The sequence below is a fragment of the Schistocerca americana genome, chromosome 1 (genome assembly GCF_021461395.2).
Source record: "Schistocerca americana isolate TAMUIC-IGC-003095 chromosome 1, iqSchAmer2.1, whole genome shotgun sequence".
NCBI lineage: Eukaryota > Metazoa > Arthropoda > Insecta > Orthoptera > Acrididae > Schistocerca > Schistocerca americana.
Genome location: NC_060119.1, coordinates 712,008,518 through 712,033,309, shown reverse-complemented (window position 1 = coordinate 712,033,309; position 24,792 = coordinate 712,008,518). Strand labels below are relative to the sequence as shown.

The 24,792-nt window shown below is 41.7% G+C and overlaps 1 protein-coding gene across 1 annotated transcript in view; it reads right to left on the bottom strand.

Moving 5' to 3' along the window:
- Window positions 1-24,792, bottom strand: part of LOC124610072 (tyrosine-protein phosphatase non-receptor type 13-like) — a 258,426-nt gene that overhangs the window by 167,282 nt on the left and 66,352 nt on the right. The window contains exon 2 of the mRNA XM_047140127.1: window positions 19,294-19,361. Within this exon, the coding sequence (XP_046996083.1) occupies window positions 19,294-19,332 (39 nt within the window). The 5' untranslated portion in view covers window positions 19,333-19,361. The remainder of the gene's footprint in view (window positions 1-19,293; window positions 19,362-24,792) is intronic.

Here is a 24,792-nt window from a genome sequence, read left to right as displayed (position 1 = left end):
TCAAGACAACATTAATAAAAAAATCAGACAACTTAGTGAACGGAATGAACAGCTTGATGCAAAGATTAAAGCCATTGCCCCGCAATATTATGACGATAGAGGACAATTACGTGTGAATACTAAGGCTTGTGCTAATAACAGTAATGAAAAAGTTGGCACTGTTGCACAAGAATCAAGTAGCACACGTGTAGACACAACAAAATCACATAAAGACGAAATTAATGCAGTCACCGAACAATGTCCTAAAAACGCAGTACAGATTCGCGACGAAGTTAATTTAGAGTCAGTGGAAGTTTTACACACTGTGAATACGGAAGTTGTTAATAAAAGTGAACGACACAACAACCAAATTGACGAAAGCAGTAAAGTAACAGAATTAACAATTATTTCAGTCACCAATACGTCACAGAACCCGCCACGTTGCGAAGATATGTCAGACTTACGCAGCGCGTATCATGTGACCAATTTACAGAGACTACGAGACGTAAAATCCGAAAAGCCACGCGACTTAAAATATGAAAAGCTACGCAACTTAAAGTACGAAATGACACAGACGAGCGGATTCACACACAAGCCTGAGCATGTTATCAAATTCAGTGACGAGAGCGTTGATAATAAGCAATTTGTATTTGTGAGAAAATGTAAGGAATTTAATAATGGCAGAACACAGATACACGATTTGCACTGTATACGACAATTTATTTTTGTACCTTCACCGCTATTACCTGTAACGAAGAAACTAGCTTTGAACCAGATGCGACAATTTATTTTTGTATTTACAACAGCATTGCCTATAATGCAGAAACTGGATTTAGCACGGATACAACAATTTGCCTTTGGAATTTTACCGCTATTGCCTGTAACACAAAAGCTAAAATTTATTTGCAGTGCGTAAATGACCTCAGGGGATTCATTACGCTTTAATGAATATGTGCCGTAGCGAGCATAGGGCCCCGAGCTGTAGTAGTGCTATTTCATCTTTAGTTTTCTGCACTGCTGCCTTTTCTTCTACTATCCTTTATATCTATCCAAACTGCTCTTTAACTATTGCTCTACCTAGTATTAAGAAACATGTAATGAAAACCGGATATGACAAATATTTTACCGAATGTGACAATTTTCAGTAGGCACTCCCGTAATGGCAACTACCGCCGTAATTTTAATAACAGATAAAATCGTAATCATCAGTATGTATAAAATTTTGAGCAGTCGGAACCATATTTTTGTAACAATAGATGTTTTTCACCACAACAGCATGAAAGTAAGCCGCTTAGCATACCTAACTAACAATGCAGTCTGCAAGGTCAACCAAACTTTAATGTTTCGCCGCGTGGACGTATAGCCCCTGGTCCAACAAATAGTAACGTACGTCAGCAAGGAAACAACTACGTACAAAGAAGACAGTATTTCAATTCCTATCGTAATGCACCGTATAGGAATGACTATTACGACAGACGTAAAAATAATGAGGACAATTTTCAGCGAACATCTAACAACAGTCGGTCATACCAACAGCAAAATCATACGCAAGAACATATTCTCATGAATGAACCCGACAGTAGGTACCATCCAGAGCGTAACACGCCTGGAAGAAGTAATAGGACAGTTCAAATAGTCGAAATGCCACAGAATCCTCCTAATAATAATAACACGTCAGATAGAATCTGACTAAATACTGCACAGGACGCATCTTCTAATAACACAAGCACTACCTTAGACACGCAAAATGTTGTTCACGAAAATGTAATTACTTTTGACGACATCAGAGACACTCTTTTACAGGAAAGACCAGTTATTCAGAAAACCATTTCACATCCTGTTATCGAAATTAAAATTGGTTCATCGAAATTTTCAGCAGTAATCGATTCCGGATCACCTATATCAGTAATTAATGAGGAGACTTTCAACGAGTGCAACAAAGAGAATACTTATCCGACGTTACCTTTAGGCAAAACAAAAGTGAAAGGAGCAGTATCGAGTAAAGGTGTAGACGTTAAATTACAGACGCATTTATCATTTTGTATTGGAGGTCATACTTTTCACTCTAATTTTTGGATTGTGCCTTTATTGACAACAGACATTATTTTAGGTACGAATTTTCTGGTACAACACGACCCAGTTATTGATTTTCAGAATTCTTATTTAATGTTAAAGGATGAAAATGTACAACTTGCTTTAGAATTTCAGCACTCTTTATCTGCGGAAGAACAAACAATTAACCGCACAGAGGTCTATTCCGCAACACGCAACTTAGACTGTAATTCTGCATTGTTCACGGATACGTACGTACACAACTATAATACTCCAGACGAAGCTGACTACGACGTAATGCAATTGATTTCTGATAAGGTTAAAGAGAGCAGTGCAAGTACAGACGACGAACGAACGCAATTACACAAAATTCTTTTACAGCAAGCTCCAGTTTTTGACAACATTCCTGGTACTATATCCGGATTTATGTATGAATTTCAAGTCAAACCGCACGACACATTTAAAGCAAAGCATTATCCTATTCCGTATATTCATAGAGAACAAGTTAAAAAAGAATTGCAGGATATGCTTGATCAGGGAATTATTGAACCAGCAGTTAGTCCGTACATAAACCCGCTACATATTGTTAAGAAAAAAGATGGCTCACTTCGCCTTGTACTTGATTCACGTCACATTAATGACATTATTATTAATGAAACAGATCGACCACAGACATTAGAGGAACTTTTACAGAAATTTCATGGTACAGCTATTTATTCTACACTAGATTTGAAATCGGGATTTTGGCAAATTCAACTTCATCCGAACTGCAGAAAATATACAGCTTTTCTCTGTTTCGGCGACTGTTATCAATTTTGCAAATTACCGTTCGGCTTAACTATTTCTTCTGCAGCTTTTATTCGCGGTTTGAACACAATACTTCCGACAGAACTTAGAGACAGAATCACGACGTATGTAGACGACATTCTTATCGCAGAAGCTAACTGGTCTGAACACAATCTGATTCTTGAACAACTGTTACAAACTTTTCATGCACAAGGACTTACAGTTAACCTCAGTAAATCGCATTTTGGCAAAACTTCCATAAAATTTCTTGGACACGTAATTTCAGCAGAAGGCATTGCACCTGATCCAGAAAAACTTCAAGCTCTACGTGACATTACTGTTCCTACAACAAAAAAGCAATTACGCAGTTTTTTGGGCTTAATTAACTTTTTTCGCAAATTTATTCATCACTCTGCTTTAGACACACCCAGATTATGTCAATTAACAGGTAAAAACACTATTTGGTCTTGGGATAAGCAAGCACATTCTGAATTCATGAACCTGAAACATGCTTTGTTGAATGCTCCACTTTTATCGCACCCCGATCTTACTAGAAATTTTTCCATTGCCACTGACAGTTCCAACACCGCTTTAGGCGTACACATTTTCCAGGAAATTGAAGAAGATGGTTCAACAGTTATTAAAAACATCGCATTTGCAAGCCGCATTCTGTCACCTGCTGAACGAAATTATTCCGTCACAGAACTTGAAACATTGTGTGTTGTATGGGCCTTTGCGAGATTTAGGCACTTTCTTTATGGCAGACATACCACAGTTTACACAGATCACAGAGCGATACAATTTTTACTCTCGGCTAAATTTACTCACGACAGATTAAGCAGATGGAAACTTTATTTGCAAGAATTTAATTTTACGATTGTTCACATTCCCGGCACACAAAATGTTATAGCAGACGCACTATCGCGTTCTCTCGGCAACAATCAGCAAGACGTAGCAACCAACTTCTGCAAAACAAATTTCAGTGTCATGTACATTCAACAAGTTGCATTTGAAAACTTTATTTCATCGTCATTACAGGACATAGCAAAGGAGCAAAATAAAGACAACGTGTGGAAAGAAATTAAACAGCTTTGGCAAGATAGGAATAATGTTACGATTAGAAACCATTACACTGTAAGTAATGACATTCTGTTTCGCCGCTCTCATCCTGACAGCAACAGCTGGTTATTATGCATTCCTGACGAACTGGTTAACAAATTAATTTGGTACACTCATTTAAGTTACGCACATTACGGAACACGAAAATGTTTTCTTATACTGAGACAGAACTGTTATTTTACTAACATGGAAAAACGTATACGACGAGTTCTAGCGTCTTGTAAAATTTTGCCAGAAAGCTAAATCAGACACCACTTCACATATTCCTCCTTTATATCCCATTATACCTGTTAAATTAAGACACATGGCCGCAGTAGATATTTTTGGTCCGATTCCCAGAACTAACAGAGGTTTTTGCTACATTTTTGTCGCTGTTGAGCTCACTTCAAAATTTGTTACTTTCACTCCATTACGCAAAGCTACTGCTAAAACTGTTTCGAAAGCATTTGTAAAACATTTTCTATCTCATGTAGGGCATGTAATGAAAGTAATTTCTGATAATGGATCTCAATTTCGTAGTAGCGTATGGACACGCATGTTACGAGCCAGAAACATTTCTCCGATCTATATATCCAAGTACCACGCTTCTTCGAACCCTTGTGAAAGATTAATGAAGGAAATTGGTAAACTGTGTAGAATATACTGCCACAAAAGACATATTGATTGGGATACACACATACTCTCATTCCAAGATGTAATTAATTCCATTCCAAATGAATCCACTATGCTATCTCCGACTGTTATACTGAAAAACGTTGAACCACCGAACAAAATTAAAGAATTAATAGAATTTCCCAAAAGTCGTCGCCTACGACACCACGAAATAATTGACATTGCGCTGAACAACATCAAACGTGCCGCAGAGCGCCGGAGAAGACAGCAAAAACAGGTTTGTACACGCCGCGTCTTTCACGTTGGACAGAAGATACTAGTACGTACACACTATTTATCCAGCAAATTAAAAGGTAAGTGCAGTAAATTTGAACTTCTATACGCAGGTCCATATCGGATTCGCAGCATCCCTCACCCCAATGTTGTACACGTCGAAACTTTGAGAACCAGAAAATCGAAAGGCAATCACCATATCTCAAACATTAAACCGTTTATTGAGTGAAACCACTGTATGATTCAACACACTATGATGCCATTTACTAATGCAATTAATTCACCTGACTAATTACTGATGATTATCGTATTTTTTCTTGGCAAGTGCCCGGCAAGGTAAGGTTAGCAGGTCGCTTTTCTTGTCGTTACACATCAGACCATGCATATTTTTCCAGATGAATTTACACATTTATGACTATTTCTGCAATTATATTTATGTGACTACTTATTGATGATTATCGTATTTTTTCTTGGCAAGTGCCTGGCAAGGTAAGGTTAGCAGGTCGCTTTTCTTGTCGTTACACATCAGACCGTGCACATTTTCCACTTTTTTTTGTGTGTATGATTGTACTCCAGTTTTGTTTGTATGGACTATGAAATAGTTAAGATATAACACACACCAGTCGACTTTGACATTTTTTTTGCCTTATGACATCTCAACATCGTGACTGTTTCACTTTTTTTTTTTTTGCTGCTGCATTGTATTATTCTGTGTATATTTTTGCATTTGAACACTGTCAATGTTTTTGACATATTACGTTTTCTGTCATGTTATGCTGTATGGTTAATTATGTCACCATAAACCAGTCATTATTTAGTGGGTATATGATTTAAATGCAAGACATTAATCTCTGCTCATCAATTTCAGAAAGAAATGATGCATGTAAGAAATAAATTCAACAGAAATGGGAATTTCACCTACGGGATAAACGAAAGGAGATGCAATAACTTTATGAGGAAGAGTAAATGGATCAGGATTAACAAACATTAACAAGAATATACTATACTCATCACAGAATAGCAGTCTTAACTAATTTTTTTCTTTCAGAATACAAGGTGATTGATGCAGGCTGTCAGAGAGAACTACACATCTTAGTTTTAGTGATGAAATATGCTAGAGATAAGGAATAGTTATGTAATGAGTAATGAAGTGATTTTTTGCAGATGATAGTGAATACTGATGAATAATGATGAAGGAAATGGTACTATGAATAATGAAGTTTTTCTTTACAGATGATGATAATGGTGAAGTTATGATGATATGGATAATGAAGTTTTTCTTTCTTTACGGATGAGGATAATGTTGAAGTTATGTATTTATGCTACGTAGTTATTTAAGTATTTGTTGCAGTTTGCTTTGACAGCAGGTGTTACATTGCATAGTAGGATGACGGAAAGTTTTGGAAAGGACAGCTATGGAGCACATTTTATACACATTTCACTACCTGTTAATTCGAAGTTCACTACTTTTCAGCATAGTGTGCGTTTCTTCTTTCAGGTCAATAATCCGTTTTTGTATTTTTTCCAGGAGAAGTTTTTCATGACACTTACTAAACCTGTTACTTATTATACCTGTTCTAGTACTTGCATTTTTATATTTTTTACCCATTTGTGTTTATCATTTATAAATGTGATCACATGTACTGCCTTGTTACATAATCTTGCTACAGCTGACTCATGACGAATGACGTTACCTATCCTCATTTGCAGCAATAGGTCAAAAGCGAAAAGTATTATGCCTCAGCAATTAATTATCGATCCCAACGCAATGCATTGCTACCAAAAAAATGTATTACCAGTCCCACATAATGTCACTAGTTTATGATAATTCTGAATGATACTGATCAACTCTGAATAGCATGTCACTTGATTAATGACCTCTTAATGAGACTATATTCAAAATAATGCTTTGTCACTAGCTAATAACTGCCACTGTTTATTGTAATGCTACCACTTATAATGCCTGTGATTATTAATGATTTGCCTGTAATTAACTGATTTTTAATAATGACTTCGTAATAATCTGAATAATACTGAATGATATTACTTATAATGCCTGTGATTACTAATGATTTGACTGTAATTAACTGATTTTTAATAATGACTTCGTAATAATCTGATTAATACTGAATGATGATTCTATTCAATACTTGCTGGCCACTGAGTGCCAATAATTAATGTCACTTGAAGAATTGTTATTAATTATGCCATTAATTAGCCTTTTTTTTTTTCTTTTTCCATGTTGAGTTTTCATGTTTTGGTTAATGGCCAATGAGTGCCAATAATTTGTATCACTCAATGTATTATGTTAATGCTAGGCCAATAATTGACTCTCCTTTTTAACTAAGACTTCTGATGAACATTATTCTGTCTTACTAAATATACTTTGTAACTGGCGAAGGACCGCCACTGTTTATTGTAATACGATTACCCATGATGCCAGCTAGTGATTCTTAATAGATTGTAATGACACATAATTAATTAACTATGGTACTGTTTAATAATGCTTTGTAATTAATTAAGGCTAATAATTCTTACTATATTGAAATGACAAATGATTAATTAATTAACTGTAATTAGACAAATGATTAATTAACGACAAATGATTAATTAACTGTAATTAGACAAATGATTAATTAACCGTAATTAGACAAATGATTAATTAACGACAAATGATTAATTAACTGTAATTAGACAAATGATTAATTAACTGTAATTAGACAAATGATTAATTAACGACAAATGATTAATTAACTGTAATTAGGCAAAGGCTAATGATTATTGGAATGACAAATGATTAATTAACTGTAATTAGGAGAAGGTTAATGATTCTTAATTATACTCTGTAACTGAAAAGAATGCGATTATTTCATAATGCTTTGTAACCAGGAAAAGAAGGCTACTGATTCTATGTACAACAATTAATGAACATTTTTCTGTAATACTACATACTTGGTACAGAAATGTTCAATAACTGGGCTAGGAATGCCACAAACTACTAATTAAGTCTGTAATTGTCAATATTATGTGACTTGATGTCCTTCACCTCATAAGCTGACTACCCTGAATTACTGCAATGTCCATTTGTCCTGTTTATCCTAGTGATCATGGAGCACTATCTTTGGTTTTGCACTAATTCTACGTTGGTGTGCCTTGTAAGAGTGTGGTGTTGACACGACATGCTGTCCACCACCATGAGCGATGAAGACATTATTATGGTCCCACTGTTTGCTGTACGTAATGTACTGCCAAAATGAAAACATGGAACATTACTACGACAGTTCAGTGTCTTGGCTACACTGATAAATTCTGATGGGAAAGGAACTTCAAGTTGTGTCACTTGGTGTTGTACTTCTGTGGAAAGATATGGACTTTCAGAGCAGCTGTGTGCAATCTAAAGTGCTACAACCATGATGCGATCCTTCCCTTTCCTATCCTGATTCTTGTCACATAAAGAAACAATTTTTTGGTAACATCATTTATGTTCATAGGTTATACATTTTTCGATTCGCTAAACTCCAGTGTGAGTACACTTATGTCACTGGTCGACATGATGTTTGCCATTATGTTTATTTGTTGTGAAAATACTAAAGACATTTTTCAGTGCATGTGCACTTTGGACATGATTTTTTGTTTACCATTATGTTTATTTGTTATGAAAATGCTAAAGACATTTTTCAGTGCATGTACACTTGTCAACATAATATTTTTTGCCAGTCTGTTTATTTGTTCTGAATATGCTAAAGAATTTTTTCAGTGCCTGTGCACTTTATCTGTCAAAAAATTTGTATATACTTTTTTCTGATTTGCTACTATGTTTAGTATTCACATTTTGTCTTTGTCTGATATATTTTGTACTTAGTGCGTGTGCACAACATTTAAATATTCTGTAAGTTGTAGAATTTTGTTAGTTAAAGAAAAATTTTGCCGCGCTTGGCAAGTCCAAATGACTCACCATCGCTGCCAAATTTTTGCCCCCCCCAGTGGAGGGTTATGAAACACGTATGTAACGCAGCAGCGATGGCGAGGCATTGTAGCATCTGTGACCAGAGAGTATGCGCTTGACCGCGCGAGTGTTGCGAGTCGTTCTCAGTCTGTCAGTAGTAGTCGTTGCGAGTCTGTCAGTCTGTCGAGTAGTAGTCGTTGCGAGTCTGTAGCTCTGTCTAGTTGAGAGCAGAACTCAGTCTGTAGTCGTCATGCAGAGCGGTCGGTCAGTAGTAGCAGCCCAGTGCGGTTGTGTGATGTAGGCGGTCGGCAACACTGGTCAAGATGGTGAATAAGGTATACCATTAATTAAAATAATCATTAGATAATGAAAAATTTTATTTATTGTAATTATTCTCCAACAAGTCTCCCAATAATAATTTTTTATTTCAAAAGCATTTTTTCAAAAATTTAATTTTTTATTGAACTCAAGATTTCGTTGCACTTCCCATTTCATTCCACTTCTTTTGAAGAAAAATTCCACTAAAATCACAAAAAAAAGAGAATATTATTATTTGCAATGCAGTTCCTCCAAGCGGTGCGCAACAACAAGAGCAGATATGTGACATCCATTTATTCTGAGGTAAGACTTTAATTCTGATTGTTTTACACAGGGCCAAAGACCGATATTTCGGTTTAATTGAATTTTCTTGTCACTGAATGGACTTTAATTTTTTGAAGGATTTATATTTGAGTCAGATTGCGAATTTCACATTTTTGTTGCCATTGTCAGTACATTTCATTGTGGGCAGGTTACGCATAGAGTCATGTCCATCAGCATTTCTAATTAATATCGTCCTTTTCTTTTAAAATTTTTGTGGGGAGGTTACACTTGGCTCCCATTTCTATTAAGTATTGTCTTTTATTTCTTATAAAATTTCGGTGGGGAGGTTACAACACTCAACATTGTCAGTGTCGGAACAGAAATTTCCGTTTTGATCTGTTAGGTAGTCTGAAATCTGCCTTTTATTACTCTTGCTAAACAGATAAACCTTCCTCCCTTTTTTTATAATCCTATTTACTTCCATATTCAGGGATGCTTTATGATCACTGATTCCCTGTTCTGCGCTTACAGAGTCGAAAAGTTCGGGTCTGTTGTTATCAGTAGGTTCAAGATGTTATCTCCACGAGTCGGTTCTCTGTTTAATTTCCACAGACTCACGAACTCCTTACGGTCATTCTACGTAGTTCAATAGCACGAAAGCGTACTACACACTTTGATAAACAGATGGCGCGCAGTCTCACAGTTATTTACATACTCTACAGAATATCTTCTAGCTGGTCTGTCTCTCAGCTCTGTTCATTTATCCGTGGTTAGATATCAGATGACACGAAAGCGTAGCAGTAAGAACTTAAGTAAACGGATGACACCATGCAATTTGGCAGTTATTAATCTGAACACCTACGTCATGCTTTCTCCGACAATCAACGAGCGTTCAGTAGTGTTCTCTGCATTCTTCTGTGAATGTCGTAGCCAATTCGAGCATTACTCGTGATTTTAGCGAGTTATTTAGTGAGTTTTTAGTCCATTAGTTGCGAGTAGTCATTGCTGACGGTGGTGGTAAACAACAAATTCTGCACAAGCAAGCGAGAGACATAACTTGCAGTATACAACTCTTTCTTCAAACGCTTATCGCAACCATCGCTAACAACCGGCAACAATGCAATCTCCGTCCGTGTCTCGAGCTGCGCGAACCGCCATCATTCGTGGATCGGACTGTAGTAACAGATGAACTGTTACAGCAGTAATTTCTACATCATAGTAACCGCTTCCTTCTAACAGTTGTTTTTTGCTGCCTCTAATCCGGATGCGTTTTGCGTGCTGGACGGTGCTGGGCGCGCTCTTGTCGTGTTGCCGCTAGCGCGGGATTCTGTGCCGAACTAAGTTGGTATTGACCAGATTTTTTTGAATCCTTATTGCTATGTATTCCTTTATAGTGCTGCCCCAATAGCTGGTTGCTCGGTATAGCTCCTAGATGTTCTGAAAGTCAAAAGTGTGGTATTCCATCATGATACGCTCTGTTGTCACTGATTTCTCTTTGTTCCAGTCGATGTGCTCCTCGCAGCGTTTAAGAGACAAAGCGCTGCGTTTGCCCGCTGCGTTGGTGGTCATATTCACAAGAGATGTTGTACACTCCTGGAAATGGAAAAAATAACACATTGACACCGGTGTGTCAGACCCACCATACTTGCTCCGGACACTGCGAGAGGGCTGTACAAGCAATGATCACACGCACGGCACAGCGGACACACCAGGAACCGCGGTGTTGGCCGTCGAATGGCGCTAGCTGCGCAGCATTTGTGCACCGCCGCCGTCAGTGTCAGCCAGTTTGCCGTGGCATACGGAGCTCCACCGCAGTCTTTAACACTGGTAGCATGCCGCGACAGCGTGGACGTGAACCGTATGTGCAGTTGACGGACTTTGAGCGAGGGCGTATAGTGGGCATGCGGGAGGCCGGGTGGACGTACCGCCGAATTGCTCAACACGTGGGGCGTGAGGTCTCCACAGTACATCGATGTTGTCGCCAGTGGTCGGCGGAAGGTGCACGTGCCCGTCGACCTGGGACCGGACCGCAGCGACGAACGGATGCACGCCAAGACCGTAGGATCCTACGCAGTGCCGTAGGGGACCGCACCGCCACTTCCCAGCAAATTAGGGACACTGTTGCTCCTGGGGTATCGGCGAGGACCATTCGCAACCGTCTCCATGAAGCTGGGCTACGGTCCCGCACACCGTTAGGCCGTCTTCCGCTCACGCCCCAACATCGTGCAGCCCGCCTCCAGTGGTGTCGAGGCGTGAATGGAGGGACGAATGGAGACGTGTCGTCTTCAGCGATGAGAGTCGCTTCTGCCTTGGTGCCAATGATGGTCGTATGCGTGTTTGGCGCCGTGCAGGTGAGCGCCACAATCAGGACTGCATACGACCGAGGCACACAGGGCCAACACCCGGCATCATGGTGTGGGGAGCGATCTCCTACACTGGCCGTACACCACTGGTGATCGTCGAGGGGACACTGAATAGTGCACGGTACATCCAAACCGTCATCGAACCCATCGTTCTACCATTCCTAGACCGGCAAGGGAACTTGCTGTTCCAACAGGACAATGAACGTCCGCATGTATCCCGTGCCACCTAACGTGCTCTAGAAGGTGTAAGTCAACTACCCTGGCCAGCAAGATCTCCGGATCTGTCCCCCATTGAGCATGTTGGGGACTGGATGAAGCGTCGTCTCACGCGGTCTGCACGTCCAGCACGAACGCTGGTCCAACTGAGGCGCCAGGTGGAAATGGCATGGCAAGCCGTTCCACAGGACTACATCCAGCATCTCTACGATCGTCTCAATGGGAGAATAGCAGCCTGCATTGCTGCGAAAGGTGGATATACACTGTACTAGTGCCGACATTGTGCATGCTCTGTTGCCTGTGTCTATGTGCCTGTGGTTCTGTCAGTGTGATCATGTGATGTATCTGACCCCAGGAATGTGTCAATAAAGTTTCCCCTTCCTGGGACAATGAATTCACGGTGTTCTTATTTCAATTTCCAGGAGTGTATATTCCAGGCACGATCAGTCTTGAGCGTCTTTCACAGAGCCAGTTTTGAGGGCCTTAGGCCGTGGTCGGAAGAAGATTTTTATGTTCGATCTTACTTATCAGTCTCGCGATTTTCGCTGAAAGCGATTCCACGGAAAGCGTGCCTCTTTTCTTCTTCTCTTTCCTCTTTTTCCCGTTTGCTGTGTACTTTACCTTCTTGAATGCTTCGCTGTGCTCGTTTTTGCAGAACACTTCCTTCAAGTGATACAGTTAGGCCAGGAGGCTTTCCTTACCGCGGATGATGCGATATTTAACACTGCCAGCTGGTTAGAAACCCGAGAGATTTTCGTCGGTAGTACACGTCGGAAAAGCCAACATTCTCATATGAATATTTCTTTTCGCAATCCAAGCCTCATCTGTCATTTCTCACTCCGCCCATTACTTCCCTAGCATTGGCCGGTTATTGTTTTACCCTTCTGAAGTTAATAATTATAGAGAATATAATTTTCAAATGAAACATCAGGGAAAAGTGGATTACAGAAATCACGCAAAAATATGAATGTGAATGGACAGACAGGGGTCTGAACCGCTGTCTTCCTGAATACGAGCCCATTGCCTTCCTTACCACTGTGGCCCCTCGGTCGATCAGTGGATGAATAGTCAACTTTCAATCACTGTTTTAACTCGTATTCCCTGTATAGCATTAGGTGGTGGACTCACCCAGAGTATGTCTAACAAATCGACGCCTAAAATCAGCCCTTTTTAAAATACTACTATCAGTGCAAGGGAGGTCTGTTTTTCATTAACTTCTGCTCAATATTAAATCAATACAGAACCTATTTAAGAAGATGCACACATCTGATTCTTCTTGCGAAATGTATCGTAGTCCTTGTTTCTGATAGTCGAATATTGTGCACCTTCTCTGTGGTTGCAGTTTTGAGACGTTGTTCACGTGGTCCAATTCCAAGAGAAATACATCCAACTGAATTCGGCTAACTATTTTTAATTATTGGAAATGATAGAACAAATTTCTTATCTGCCTGAAATAACTCGTTATACATGTTCCTTACAACGCGCCTTAAACGACCTCAGCTAAGGGTGGACGAATGGGCGCGAGTGAAGTGAGCTCTTACATGCAAACAACCCGTCAGACAACACTTCCGTACGGATCAAAGCGTCTTTCACTCCATTATGCGACGTGAAGAGTTCTATGTTCTGCGGTTATCTTCTTTATTTCTCATTTTCAACAAGGCGGTGTAATTTACATCTATTAAATATGCTGGAATAAGTACACTACTGGCCACCGTAAATGCAACACCAAGAAAGACAAGAGGTAGCACAACAAAATTTATTTTGTAGATAACATGTTGACCAAGTATCAAATGATTACGTTTACAGACGTCTGTGACATGTGGTTCCTACCAGAATCAGTAGCCAGAGTAGCCGCCATTGTTGGAGATCACCGCTGCCACACGTCTCGGCATTGAGTCAAAGAGACGTTGGATGTATTCCTGGGGTACAGCAGCCCAAGCAGCTTCCACACGTTGCCAAAGATCATCTGGTGTGGCAGCTGGGGACGTAATCTGGGTCACTCGTTGAGCAACCATGGACCACATGTTTTCTATCGGCGAAAGATCCGGAGAGCGAGCCGGTCAGGGAAGCACTTCAATCTGGTTATTGACGAAGAACCTTTGGACAACGCGTGCCACGTGTGGTCGCGCATTATCCTGTTGAAATATGGCTGTGGCCGAGCCCTGAAGATAAGGAAGGACAACTGGCTCCAGCACCTCGGATATGTAGCGCCGGCTATTTAAAGTACCGGCAATGCGTACTAGAGGCGTGCGAGAGTAATAGCCAATACCGCCCCATACCATAATACCCGGTGCAAGACCAGTGTGGCGGTGCATAATGCAGCTGTCCAACATCCTCTCTCCACGGTGTCTCCACACTCGAATCCGACCATCGTGGTGCTGCAGACAGAAGCGTGCCTCGTCAGTAAAGACAACGTCATTCCATTCTGCCGTCCACATCCGTCTGTCATCACACCATTGGCGACGGAGACGTTTGTGGTTCTGCGTCAATGGTAGACGAAGCAATGGACGTCTTGCGGACAGACCACTCTGCTGTAAACGGCGTCGAATGGTACGCGCAGACACTGGATGATGCGTTACAGACGCAATGTGCTGTGCTATGGTTCGGGATGTCTCTGAGCGATCCGTCACTGTCATGCGCACAATTTGCCTATCAGCACGTGCAGTGGTGCACCGAGGTGAATGCGATCGACCACGTCGGTCCATCGTATCCTCCTGCATCCAACGGTCACATATCCGCATTTCAGTTGTTTGGTTACGTCCAACACGACTAGCGATTTCTCTGTATGATAATCCACAATCTCGGTAAGCCACTATCCTTCCTCTGTCGAACTCGGATACTTGATCAAACGATGTTCGCTGTTGTCTACGAGGCATAACTGATCGTCTTGTGAAACAACCACAAGGTAAACACGTGCCGAACGTACACTCGTCGAAATCGCCAAGCCTTAAATGGCGCTATGAGGTGGCGCCACAGGCGCACGTGATGTGCGTCTGCGCTGAAATTCTAATCAGTTGCATATCTCATCGCTGCAAACCCATGATGTAAATTTCACTTGATTCGGAAGCTTCCTTTAGGGTGTTGCATTTACGGTGGCCAGCAGTGTACATTCTCTATTTCACATTGCACCAGGCAAGAGGCGATATTTGAGCCAGTCATGATAAATTTGCCAATAATAATATACTGAAGCGCCAAAGAAACTTGTATAGGCATGCGTATTCGAATACAGAGATATGTGAACTAGCGGAAACCGCGCTGTGGTCGGCAACGCCCATATAAGACAACAAATGTCTGGCGCAGTTGTTAGATCGGTTACTGCTGCTACAGTGGCACGTTATCAAGAGTTAAAGGAGTTTCAGCGTGGTGTTATAGTCGGCGCACGATCGATGGAACACAGTTTTTCCGAGGTGGCGACGAAGAGGGCATTTTCCCGCAACACCATTTCACGAGGCGCCATGTCACGGATTGTGCAGCCCTCCCGCCGGGGGTTCGAATCCTCCCTCGGGCATGGAAGTGTGTAGTTCTTAGTATAAGTTAGTTTAAGTAATGTGCAAGTCTAGGAACAATGACCTCAGCAGTTTGGTCCCTTAGGAATTCACAAACATCCATTTCACGACTATACCGTGAACATCAGGAATCCGGTAAAGCATCAAATCTCCGACATTGCTGCGGCCGAAAAAAGATCCTGCAAGAACGGTACCAACGACGACTGAAGGGAATCGTTCAACGTGACAGAAGTGCAACCCTTCCGCAAATTGCTGCAGAATTTAATCCTGGGCCATCAACAAGTGTCAGCGTGCGAACCATTCAACGAAACATCATCGGTATGGGCCTTGGGAGATGAAGGCCCACTCGTGTACCCTCGATGACTGCACGACACAAAGCTTTACGCCTCGCCTGGACCTGTCAACACCGACATTGGGCTATTGATGACTGGAGACATGTTGCCTGGTCGAACGAGTGTCGTTTCAAATTGTATCGAGCGGATGGACGTGTACGGGTATGGTAAAAACCTCATGAATCCATGGGCCCTGCATGTCACCAGTGGACTATTCAAGCTGGTGGGGGAGCCTCTGTAATGGCGTGGGGCGCGTGCAGTTGAAGTGATATGGGACCCCTGATACGTCTAGATCCGACTCTGACAGGTGACACGAACTAACAAGGGAACCTCCCCATCGCACCCCCCTCAGATTTAGTTATAAGTTGGCACAATGGATAGGCCTTGAAAAACTGAACACAGATTAATCGAGAAAACAGGAAGAAGTTGTGTGGAACTATGAAAAAAATAAGCAAATTATACAAACTGAGTAGTCCAAAAGCAAGATAGGCAACATCAAGGATAATTTGAGCTCAGGAGCTCCGTGGTTCCGTAGTTAGCGTGAGCAGCTGCGGACCGAGAGGTCCTTGGTTCAAGTTGTACAAGTTAGGGGCGTCGACAACATATTCCTGTCATGTGATGCATATGCTGTCACCACCAGTGTCGTATAGAATATATCAGACGTGTTTTCCTGTGGAGGAATCGGTTGACCTATGACCTTGCGATCAAATGTTTTCGGTTCCCATTGGAGAGGCACGTCCTTTCGTCTACTAATCGCACGGTTTTGCGGTGCGGTCGCAAAACGCAAGACACTAAACTTATTACAGTGAACAGAGACGTCAATGAACGAACGGACAGCTCATAACTTTGCGAAAATAAAGAAAGAAAACTCTTCACTCGAGGGAAGACTTGAACCAAGAACCTCTCATTCTGCAGCTGCTCACGCTAAGCACGGGACCACGGCGCTCCTGAGCTCACACTATCCTTGATGTTGCTTATCTTGCGCATGGACTACTCAGTTTGTATATATTGCTTATTTTTTTCATAGTTCCACACAACTTCTTCCTGTTTTCTCGATTGATCTGTGTTCAGTTTTTCAAGGCCTGTCCACTGTGCCAACTTATAACTAAATCTGAGGGGGGTGCGATGGGGAGGTTCCCTTGTAAGCACCCTGTCTGACCACCTGCAACCATTCATTAGTGTAATACAGTGAATGGATCGAAGCATGTATAAGCTCCGTCGCCTCTAATGTTTAGCATGCCGCAGCAGCTCAACAAGGTTAAGAATGCCTGTCTTGTAGAGGTTAAGACCGCCTGTCTTCTATATGTACTAGCAATTTAGAGGTCTGTTTTTAAGAATCTGGACATTAGTGTGACTGTATGGCCCATGTTTGGGTTAATAGTTAATTGTCTGGTGGATATAGAGACCGGTCCGCTGACACATCAGAGTACTGGGACGAAGTGGAAGTTTGCTGATAAGATATTCTGACGAGTGTCGGTTGCACAGATAGGGATCCTCCGTTATAAGGTCTGTGTCTTCTTAAGATATTAGTATGTTCCAGCGGGCTGCATGTCAGTAGCATACAAGAGCCCAAACTTTGTTACCTCGCTTATGAAGAAAGTGCAACCTTTATTTACGTGCCCCGTTAATTTCCTAATAAAACATTAACCTCTTATCTACCGAGAGGTCTAGTGGAACTAATGAAGGCGGTATACACTGAGGCCACAAAAGGCATGGGATACCTCCAAACATTGTGGCGGACCGCCTTTCGCCCGGCATAGTGCACCAACTGGACGAGGCTTGGTCTGAACAGGTCGCTGGAAGTCTCCTGCAGAAATACTGAGCCATGCTGCCTCTACATCCGTCCATAATTGTGCACGAACTGATCTCTTCGTTATGTCCCATAAATGTTCGATGAGCTTAATGTCGGACGATCTGGTTCAAATGGCTCTGAGCACTATGGGACTCAACATCTGAGGTCATTAGTCCCCTAGAACTTAGAACTACTTAAACCTAACTAACCTAAGGACATCACACACATCCATGCCCGAGGCAGGATTCGAACCTGCGACCGTAGTAGTCGCGCGGTTCCGGACTGAGCGCCTAGAACCGCATGGCCACCGACGCCGGCGGACGATCTGGGTGACCAAATCATACACTCGTATCGTTCAGAGTGTTCTTCAAACCAATCGCCAACAACTGTGGCTTGGTGTTCCATGTAAACTCAGCCCACACCATTATGGAGCTCAAATGGCTCTAAGCACTACGGGACTTAACTTCTGAGGTCATCCGTCCCCTAGAACTTATAACTACTTAAATCTAACTAAGGACATCACACAATCCATGCCCACGGGAGGATTCGAACCTGCGACCGTAGCGGTCGCGCGGTTCCAGACTGTAGCGACTAGAACCGCTCGGCCACTCCGGCAGGCATTATGGAGCCACCAGCAGCCTGCACAGTGTTTTGTTGACGACTTGTGTCCTTGGGTTCGCGGGGTCTGCGCAACACTCGAACACTGCCATCAGCTCTTAACAACTGAAATCGGGGCGTACTGTTAGCAAAGACATTCACGTCCGTCGTCTGCTGCCAAAGCCCATTAACGGCATATTTCGCCGCACTGTCCTAACGCATACGTTCGTCGTACGTCCCACGTTGATTTCCGGGTTATTTCAAGCAGAGTTGCTTGTCTGTTAGCACTGACGATTCTACACAAACGACGCTGTTCTCGGTTGTTAAGTGAAGGCCGGCAGTCACTGCGTTTTCCGTGGTGAGAGGTAATATCTGAAATTTGGCATTCTCAGCCCACTCTTGACACTGTGGATCTCGAAATACTGGATTCCCTAACGATTTCCGAAATGGAATGTCCCATGCGTCTAACTTCAACTACTGCTCCGCGTTCAAGGCTGTTAATTGCCGTCGTGCGGCCATGATCACGTCGGAAACCTTTTCATATGAACCACCTGAGTACAAATGACAGACAGCTCTGCCAATACATTGCTCTTTTATACCTAGTGCACGCGATACCACCGCCATCTGTATATGTGCATATCGCCATCCCATGAGTTTTATCACCTCAGTGTAGATATCAATCACTAACGCCGAAACTTGAATTAAGCTTTCTCCATAAATAGGATTACTACCTCCGTACTCATGTTTTGTTCCCTCGACTTTATAGCTGCTGGACCAGAAACAAATATTCGGATCGTTGTTATGCTATGGTTGGAAGAGAAACTACTTCAGAATTAAAGGTAGAGTTGTCTTTGGGGATTTTAATTTGACTGGTAGCATAAGACACTTTAGAACGTCTCCCAGAAAGCTCAGGGAGTCTAGTGTTATTCTTATGTTTGGATAGTATTTCGAAGGTTAACCTTATTCTTAGCAGCAGGTGGACCTAACATTTGCCTTAGAATTTTTCCTCCGTTTGTGGACCTGCAGACGCACTTGCACTGAGTACGATGTTTGAATGGAACAGTGATAAATTTGACGGCAAGAGCACTTGAACTGCTAACAGGTAATTTCAAGAAGCGATCAGTCTGCGTTCTCTTACCTGTGATTTCCGGCTAGGCGTCTGAGTGTATTGCTCCATGGCTGCGTGTTTGTAGAGTACTGGGGCGCCTGCAACACAGAAGTAAACCAGTTGACAAATACATCTTTCTCGCTCGTGGATCACCTTCACCTTCTACGATGATTACTCGGAAAGACTGCTGACCTAACAGTCTGGAACAATTGCATTTGATGTAATATTTTAACATTAAACAATTCAACTGATCAGGCGAAAACGATGCTGTTGTATTACCACAGCAACAGTCTGATTAAGTGAACACATTACAGTATTTTCTGGAAAACATTCTTTGAAATTCTGCAGTTGTGAGACATGAAATCCGTGGAGTGAAAGATTATCTACAACTTGTACAGAAACCAGACTGCAGTTACGGGAGTCGGAGGAATGAAAGGGAAGCATTAATTGAGAATGGAGTGAAACAGATTTGTACTGTATCCCCCATGTTAACAGTCTGCTCACTGAGCGAGCAGCAAAAGAAACTACGGTCAGTTTGGAAAAGGAATAAAAGTTTGGGGAGAACAAATAATAATTTTATGGCTTGCGTGTTAGAAACGCAAAAGACTTGGATCATCAGTTCGTCAGAACGGTCAATATCTTGAGTAGAGGTGAAAAGGTGAATATAAATGAAAGTAAAGCGAGGGTAATGGAGTGTTGTCGAATGAAGTCAGGTGGTGCTGAAGAAATCTGCAACGTTCCCCAGCAGTGAATCTTCCCCATTTCGTAAAGCAAAGGCATGAGTGGACCAGCCTTTATTTATTAATACTATAGGTTCAACAATTTATCACTCTTCGTGAATAAACGAAGATCCTTACAAAATTATGTATCACTCTCTGGCCTTTTAGTTATTGTAGTAGACGGACGCGTCTGTATGTTCTAGGCTAAACGACATACTAACATTGTGAAAGAGCAGTTGTCGTCTTTCAAATAAACAAAGTGAGTGTATAACAATTTTTATTTACCAATTACAAATGTGACATATCACGATCTAAATGAACTTCCCTAGCAGCTAAGTTTTAACGCCAGCAGAGTCTGATCGGATACTTCCTGCCAAGAAGACAGCGAGAAAGGAGATAAAACTTTAATTAATTTACACTGAAGTCCGACTGCCTTCATGCAGAATATCAATCTAAAACACACAGCAAAGATGCCCATGGAACATTTTTTTGGAAACGAAACTCTGAAAGTAGTAGACGAGTTTTGGGCAGGAAAATAACTGATTAGCCCTTAAAAGGAAGTATTTGCCTAGGAGACACGCATGTATTTTTGTTTTGTTAGATTGGCCATACTGACTGCGCTATTGGCGGGAATGCCTCTGTAGCTTCATACAGTTTCTTTCTCAGTCTTGTGGTGTGAGCCACTGTTGATGGGGAAGGTGAAATAATAGTTGTTTTCTCAAATATTACGGTATCTGTGTAATACATATTTCTAGTAACGCAAGTTTTCTTGAGTGTCTATTAGGCACGTATTTCCAAACGTGATACTTTTGTTTCGGGTGAGTACAATTAGATGCAGCTAACTGTCTTTCCTCTTAGACATACTTTTTTAAGTTACACGGCCTGTGTTGTGGTCTTCAGTCCTGCGACTGGTTTGATGCGGCTCTCCATGCTACTCTATCCTGTGCAAGCTTCTTCATCTCCCAGTACCTACTGCAACCTACATCCTTCTGAATCTGCTTAGTGTATCCATCTCTTGGTCTCCCTCTACGATTTTTACCCTCCACGCTGCCCTCCAATACTAAATTGGTGATCCCTTGATGCCTCAGAATATGTCCTACCAACCGATCCCTTCTTCTAGTCAGGTTGTGCCACAAACTTCCCTTCACCCCAATCCTATTCAATACCTCCTCATTAGTTACGTGATCTACCCATCTAATCTTCCGCATTCTTCTGTAGCACCACATTTCGAAAGCTCCTATTCTCTTCTTGTCTAAACTATTTATCGTCCATGTTTCACTTCCATACATGGCTACACTCCACACAAATACTTTCAGAAACGACTTCCTGACACTTAAATCTATACTCGATGTTAACAAATTTCTCTTCTTCAGAAAGGCTTTCCTTGCCATTGCCAGTCTACATTTTATATCCTCTCTACTTCGGCCAACATCAGGTATTTTGCTCCCCAAATAACAAAATTCCTTTACTACTTTAAGTGTCTCATTTCCTAATCTAATTCCCTCAGCATCAGCCGACTTAATTCGACTACATTCCATTATCCTCGTTTTGCTTTTGTTGATGTTCATCTTATATCCTCCCTTCAAGGCACTGTCCATTCCGTGTTACACGGCCTAGCACTTCCAAATATATTTTACAGGTGTTTAAAATGGAACAGGTTCTATCTAAGTCACCAAAAAGAAGACGAACGGAAGTACTGAGAGGGGATGGTCCAAATTTTGAAAAGAAACTTGCTAGGAAGTAGTAAATGGAGAGGAAAGGAATAGAGAGGATTTATTTTCTGACTATTCTGACCGTGCTCCTTCTTTTTACCCTGAAAAAGCAAGCATCAGATCTTTCTCTGATGAGCAAGAGTCTGTTGCAGGTGTTGACTTCTCCTGCGCAGGTGAGCAGGCAAATAAAGATATTCCAGTTTCTTTTGTTTACAAAGGGAAAGTGGATTTTATTTGGAATCGAAAGAACCAAATAAGGCTTGACGAATATCTCGTGATAACATAACGGGGAAATACAAGATATATAAAAGGCTGTTAATAATGTAGGTGATAAACCTAAGATAGGAGACATTTGGTTGACCACAGTTCTTGTAGAGTTTCATTATACGAGTATTCTTGAAAGTAATACATCCTGGAATCCTCACTTGATGGGAACGTTTAGTGAATTACTGTTCAGTTTGTTCATTATACTAATATATTAATGTACCTTTTTGCAAGAAAAGTAAGATTTTTTAGTTACCGTGACTTGCAGACACATATTTCCTCTTACGTAGTAATAATTATTGTTCCTATTAAGGGTTAAGCAGAAGTAATGATAATAAATGAAAATGTAGACTGGCATGAAGAAAAACAGCTTCCCTATGAAAGAGAAATATGTTGAGCTTGAATATAAACTTGCGTATTCGGAAGTTTTTTCTGAAAGTATTTGTTTGAAGTACAGCCTGATATTGAAGTAAAACTTTTGGAATGTTGTGTTACAGAGGAGTAATTAATAGTAGATGGCAGGTCGAGTAACTAATGAAGCTGAAGCTATACTGAATCGAATTGGGGAGAGGCAATCTTTATGACTAACTTGACTAAGGGATTGTTTGATAGGACACATCCAGTGTCATCAAGTAATCGTCATTCTAGTAGTGGAGGGAAGTCCGGGGGGAAAAATTATAGGGGGCAACGAAGGCTTGAATATAGTAAGCGATTCAAACGGTTGTAGACTGCAGTAGTTATGCAGATACAAAACGGATTGTACAACACAGACTAGCATGGAGAGTCGTACCAAGTAAGTCTTCAAATTGATGACTGCAACAGCAATACATTTCAGATCGGTTCACAATATGATCCAAAATCTGCTACCGACTTGATTGATAAGGTCTCAGATGTTGCGTTTTTATGGTGGCATTAGCAAGAGTAATTCTTGAAGAATAGTTTCTCAGATATTCTCTTCATGGCTGGCAATTGCCACATAGTGGACAGAAGATTGCTCTTGAACACACTATCGCAACTTTTTGCTTTTTACTACATATAAAACAACTTGCAATATACATAGTTAAATTTGAAAACAGACCTGTAAAGTGGCTATGTGAAAATTATTATAACACATTATTCTTATAAACAAAGGCATTTAACGAATGATTTCGCCATATTGTCTTGTGCTTTTGATTCGGTGAGTGTGTACTCCACTACTCCACTTCTGGTCATTCAAAAGTCCCGGCCGCAGTTTGGCAGAAAAATGGCCGCCGTATCGTCCTGTTGGCCACTCTCTCCCTATACAGGCTCTCTAGTTGTGCACGGAAGATGGCATTCTACTCAACGAACAAACACGCCAGGGCACTTATCAAGCGAGGTAGTATTGGCAGGGAAGTCCCACATTCACAATCGCTGCGTACAGTCACAGACAGTGCAGTGTGACACAGAGAAGACGACTAGAGACTCTGTTGAGGAGGGCCATAGGAAGGATGGAAGCAGCCAGTCGCAAACTGATGTGGCCCGCGCCCTAATGTGAATCGTTTTGTTGTTTCTCGGATGAGGCGACAGTTTATACAGAGACTGAAACTGTATCCCAGAGACCAGGACAGGGCCCACCACGTGTGTCATCAGAGAGAGTGGACTGTTATTTGGCCATAAGGGCACGACGGTACCGCCTTACTACTGCACTACAACTGGCATCAGACCTCGCAATATCCCCTGGACGTATTGTATCGAGGCAAACGTTGTACAAAAGGCTTCAGCAGAGTGGCCGTTATTGTTGAAGACCAGCTGTCTGTTGACCTCGCAATATCCCCTGGACGTATTGTATCGAGGCGAACGTTGTACAAAAGGCTTCAGCAGAGTGGCCGTTATTGTTGAAGACCAGCTGTCTGTTTACCTCTGGCGTGTCTTCACAGAAAGGAACGTGTAGAGTGATGCCGTTAACATGCCACATGGAGGAACGGCGGGCCAGAGTTCTTTCCACAGATGAGTCCCGATTTGGCATGGAGAGTGATTCTCGGCGGATTCGCATCTGGAGGACACGTGGAACACGATTTCGGGACCCGAATATTGTTGAAAGAGACCGATATCGAGGAGGATCCCCAATGGTGTGGGAATGGATTATGTTGACCATTCGACATTCCTTCACGAAATTGTACGGGTGAAATAGCAAGATTTAACAGGTACAGCGAGGAGATCTTGGTACCTCATGCGTGGATGTTGCAAGGTGCTGTGTGCCCAAACTTCGTATCAATAGACGGTAATGCATGACCTCATAGAGCACAGTGGTTCATGTTTTTTTGGAAACGGAAGATATTCCACGCATGGCATGGCCTGCCCGCTCTCCCGATTTGAGTTCCATAGAGCATGTCTGGGATGCACTAGGGGGCGGGTTGCATCACGTCAGCATCCACCAACCACTCTCCAAGACTTGTGAGCAGCTCTGCAAGAAGAATGGGCGTTATTGCCTCAACATGAGACTGATGACATCATTCACAGTGTGTCCCGTCGTTGTCAAGCCTGCCAGAGGTGGTCACATCCCATACTGAGCACATTAACCAGTTGTCAGAATGTATGTGCAAATTCGTTAAGATGAAAATTAAAAAAAACGAAGGACATTTTTGTATACCGTTATGCATCTTGCAGTTATTACGTTCTGTATACTTTATACATTGTTTCTGCTGTACTATCACATGTCTGTGCTGTTTTGTGGCAAAATAAACGCAACCTTGCAAAATTTCCGTTTGTTGCTTTTTCGACACCAATGTATTTGTGTTCACAAATGCAAACAATGTTCCTCAGTAAATAGTAATTTATTACTGTCGGCACGCAGTCAAGAGCCACTAGACGGT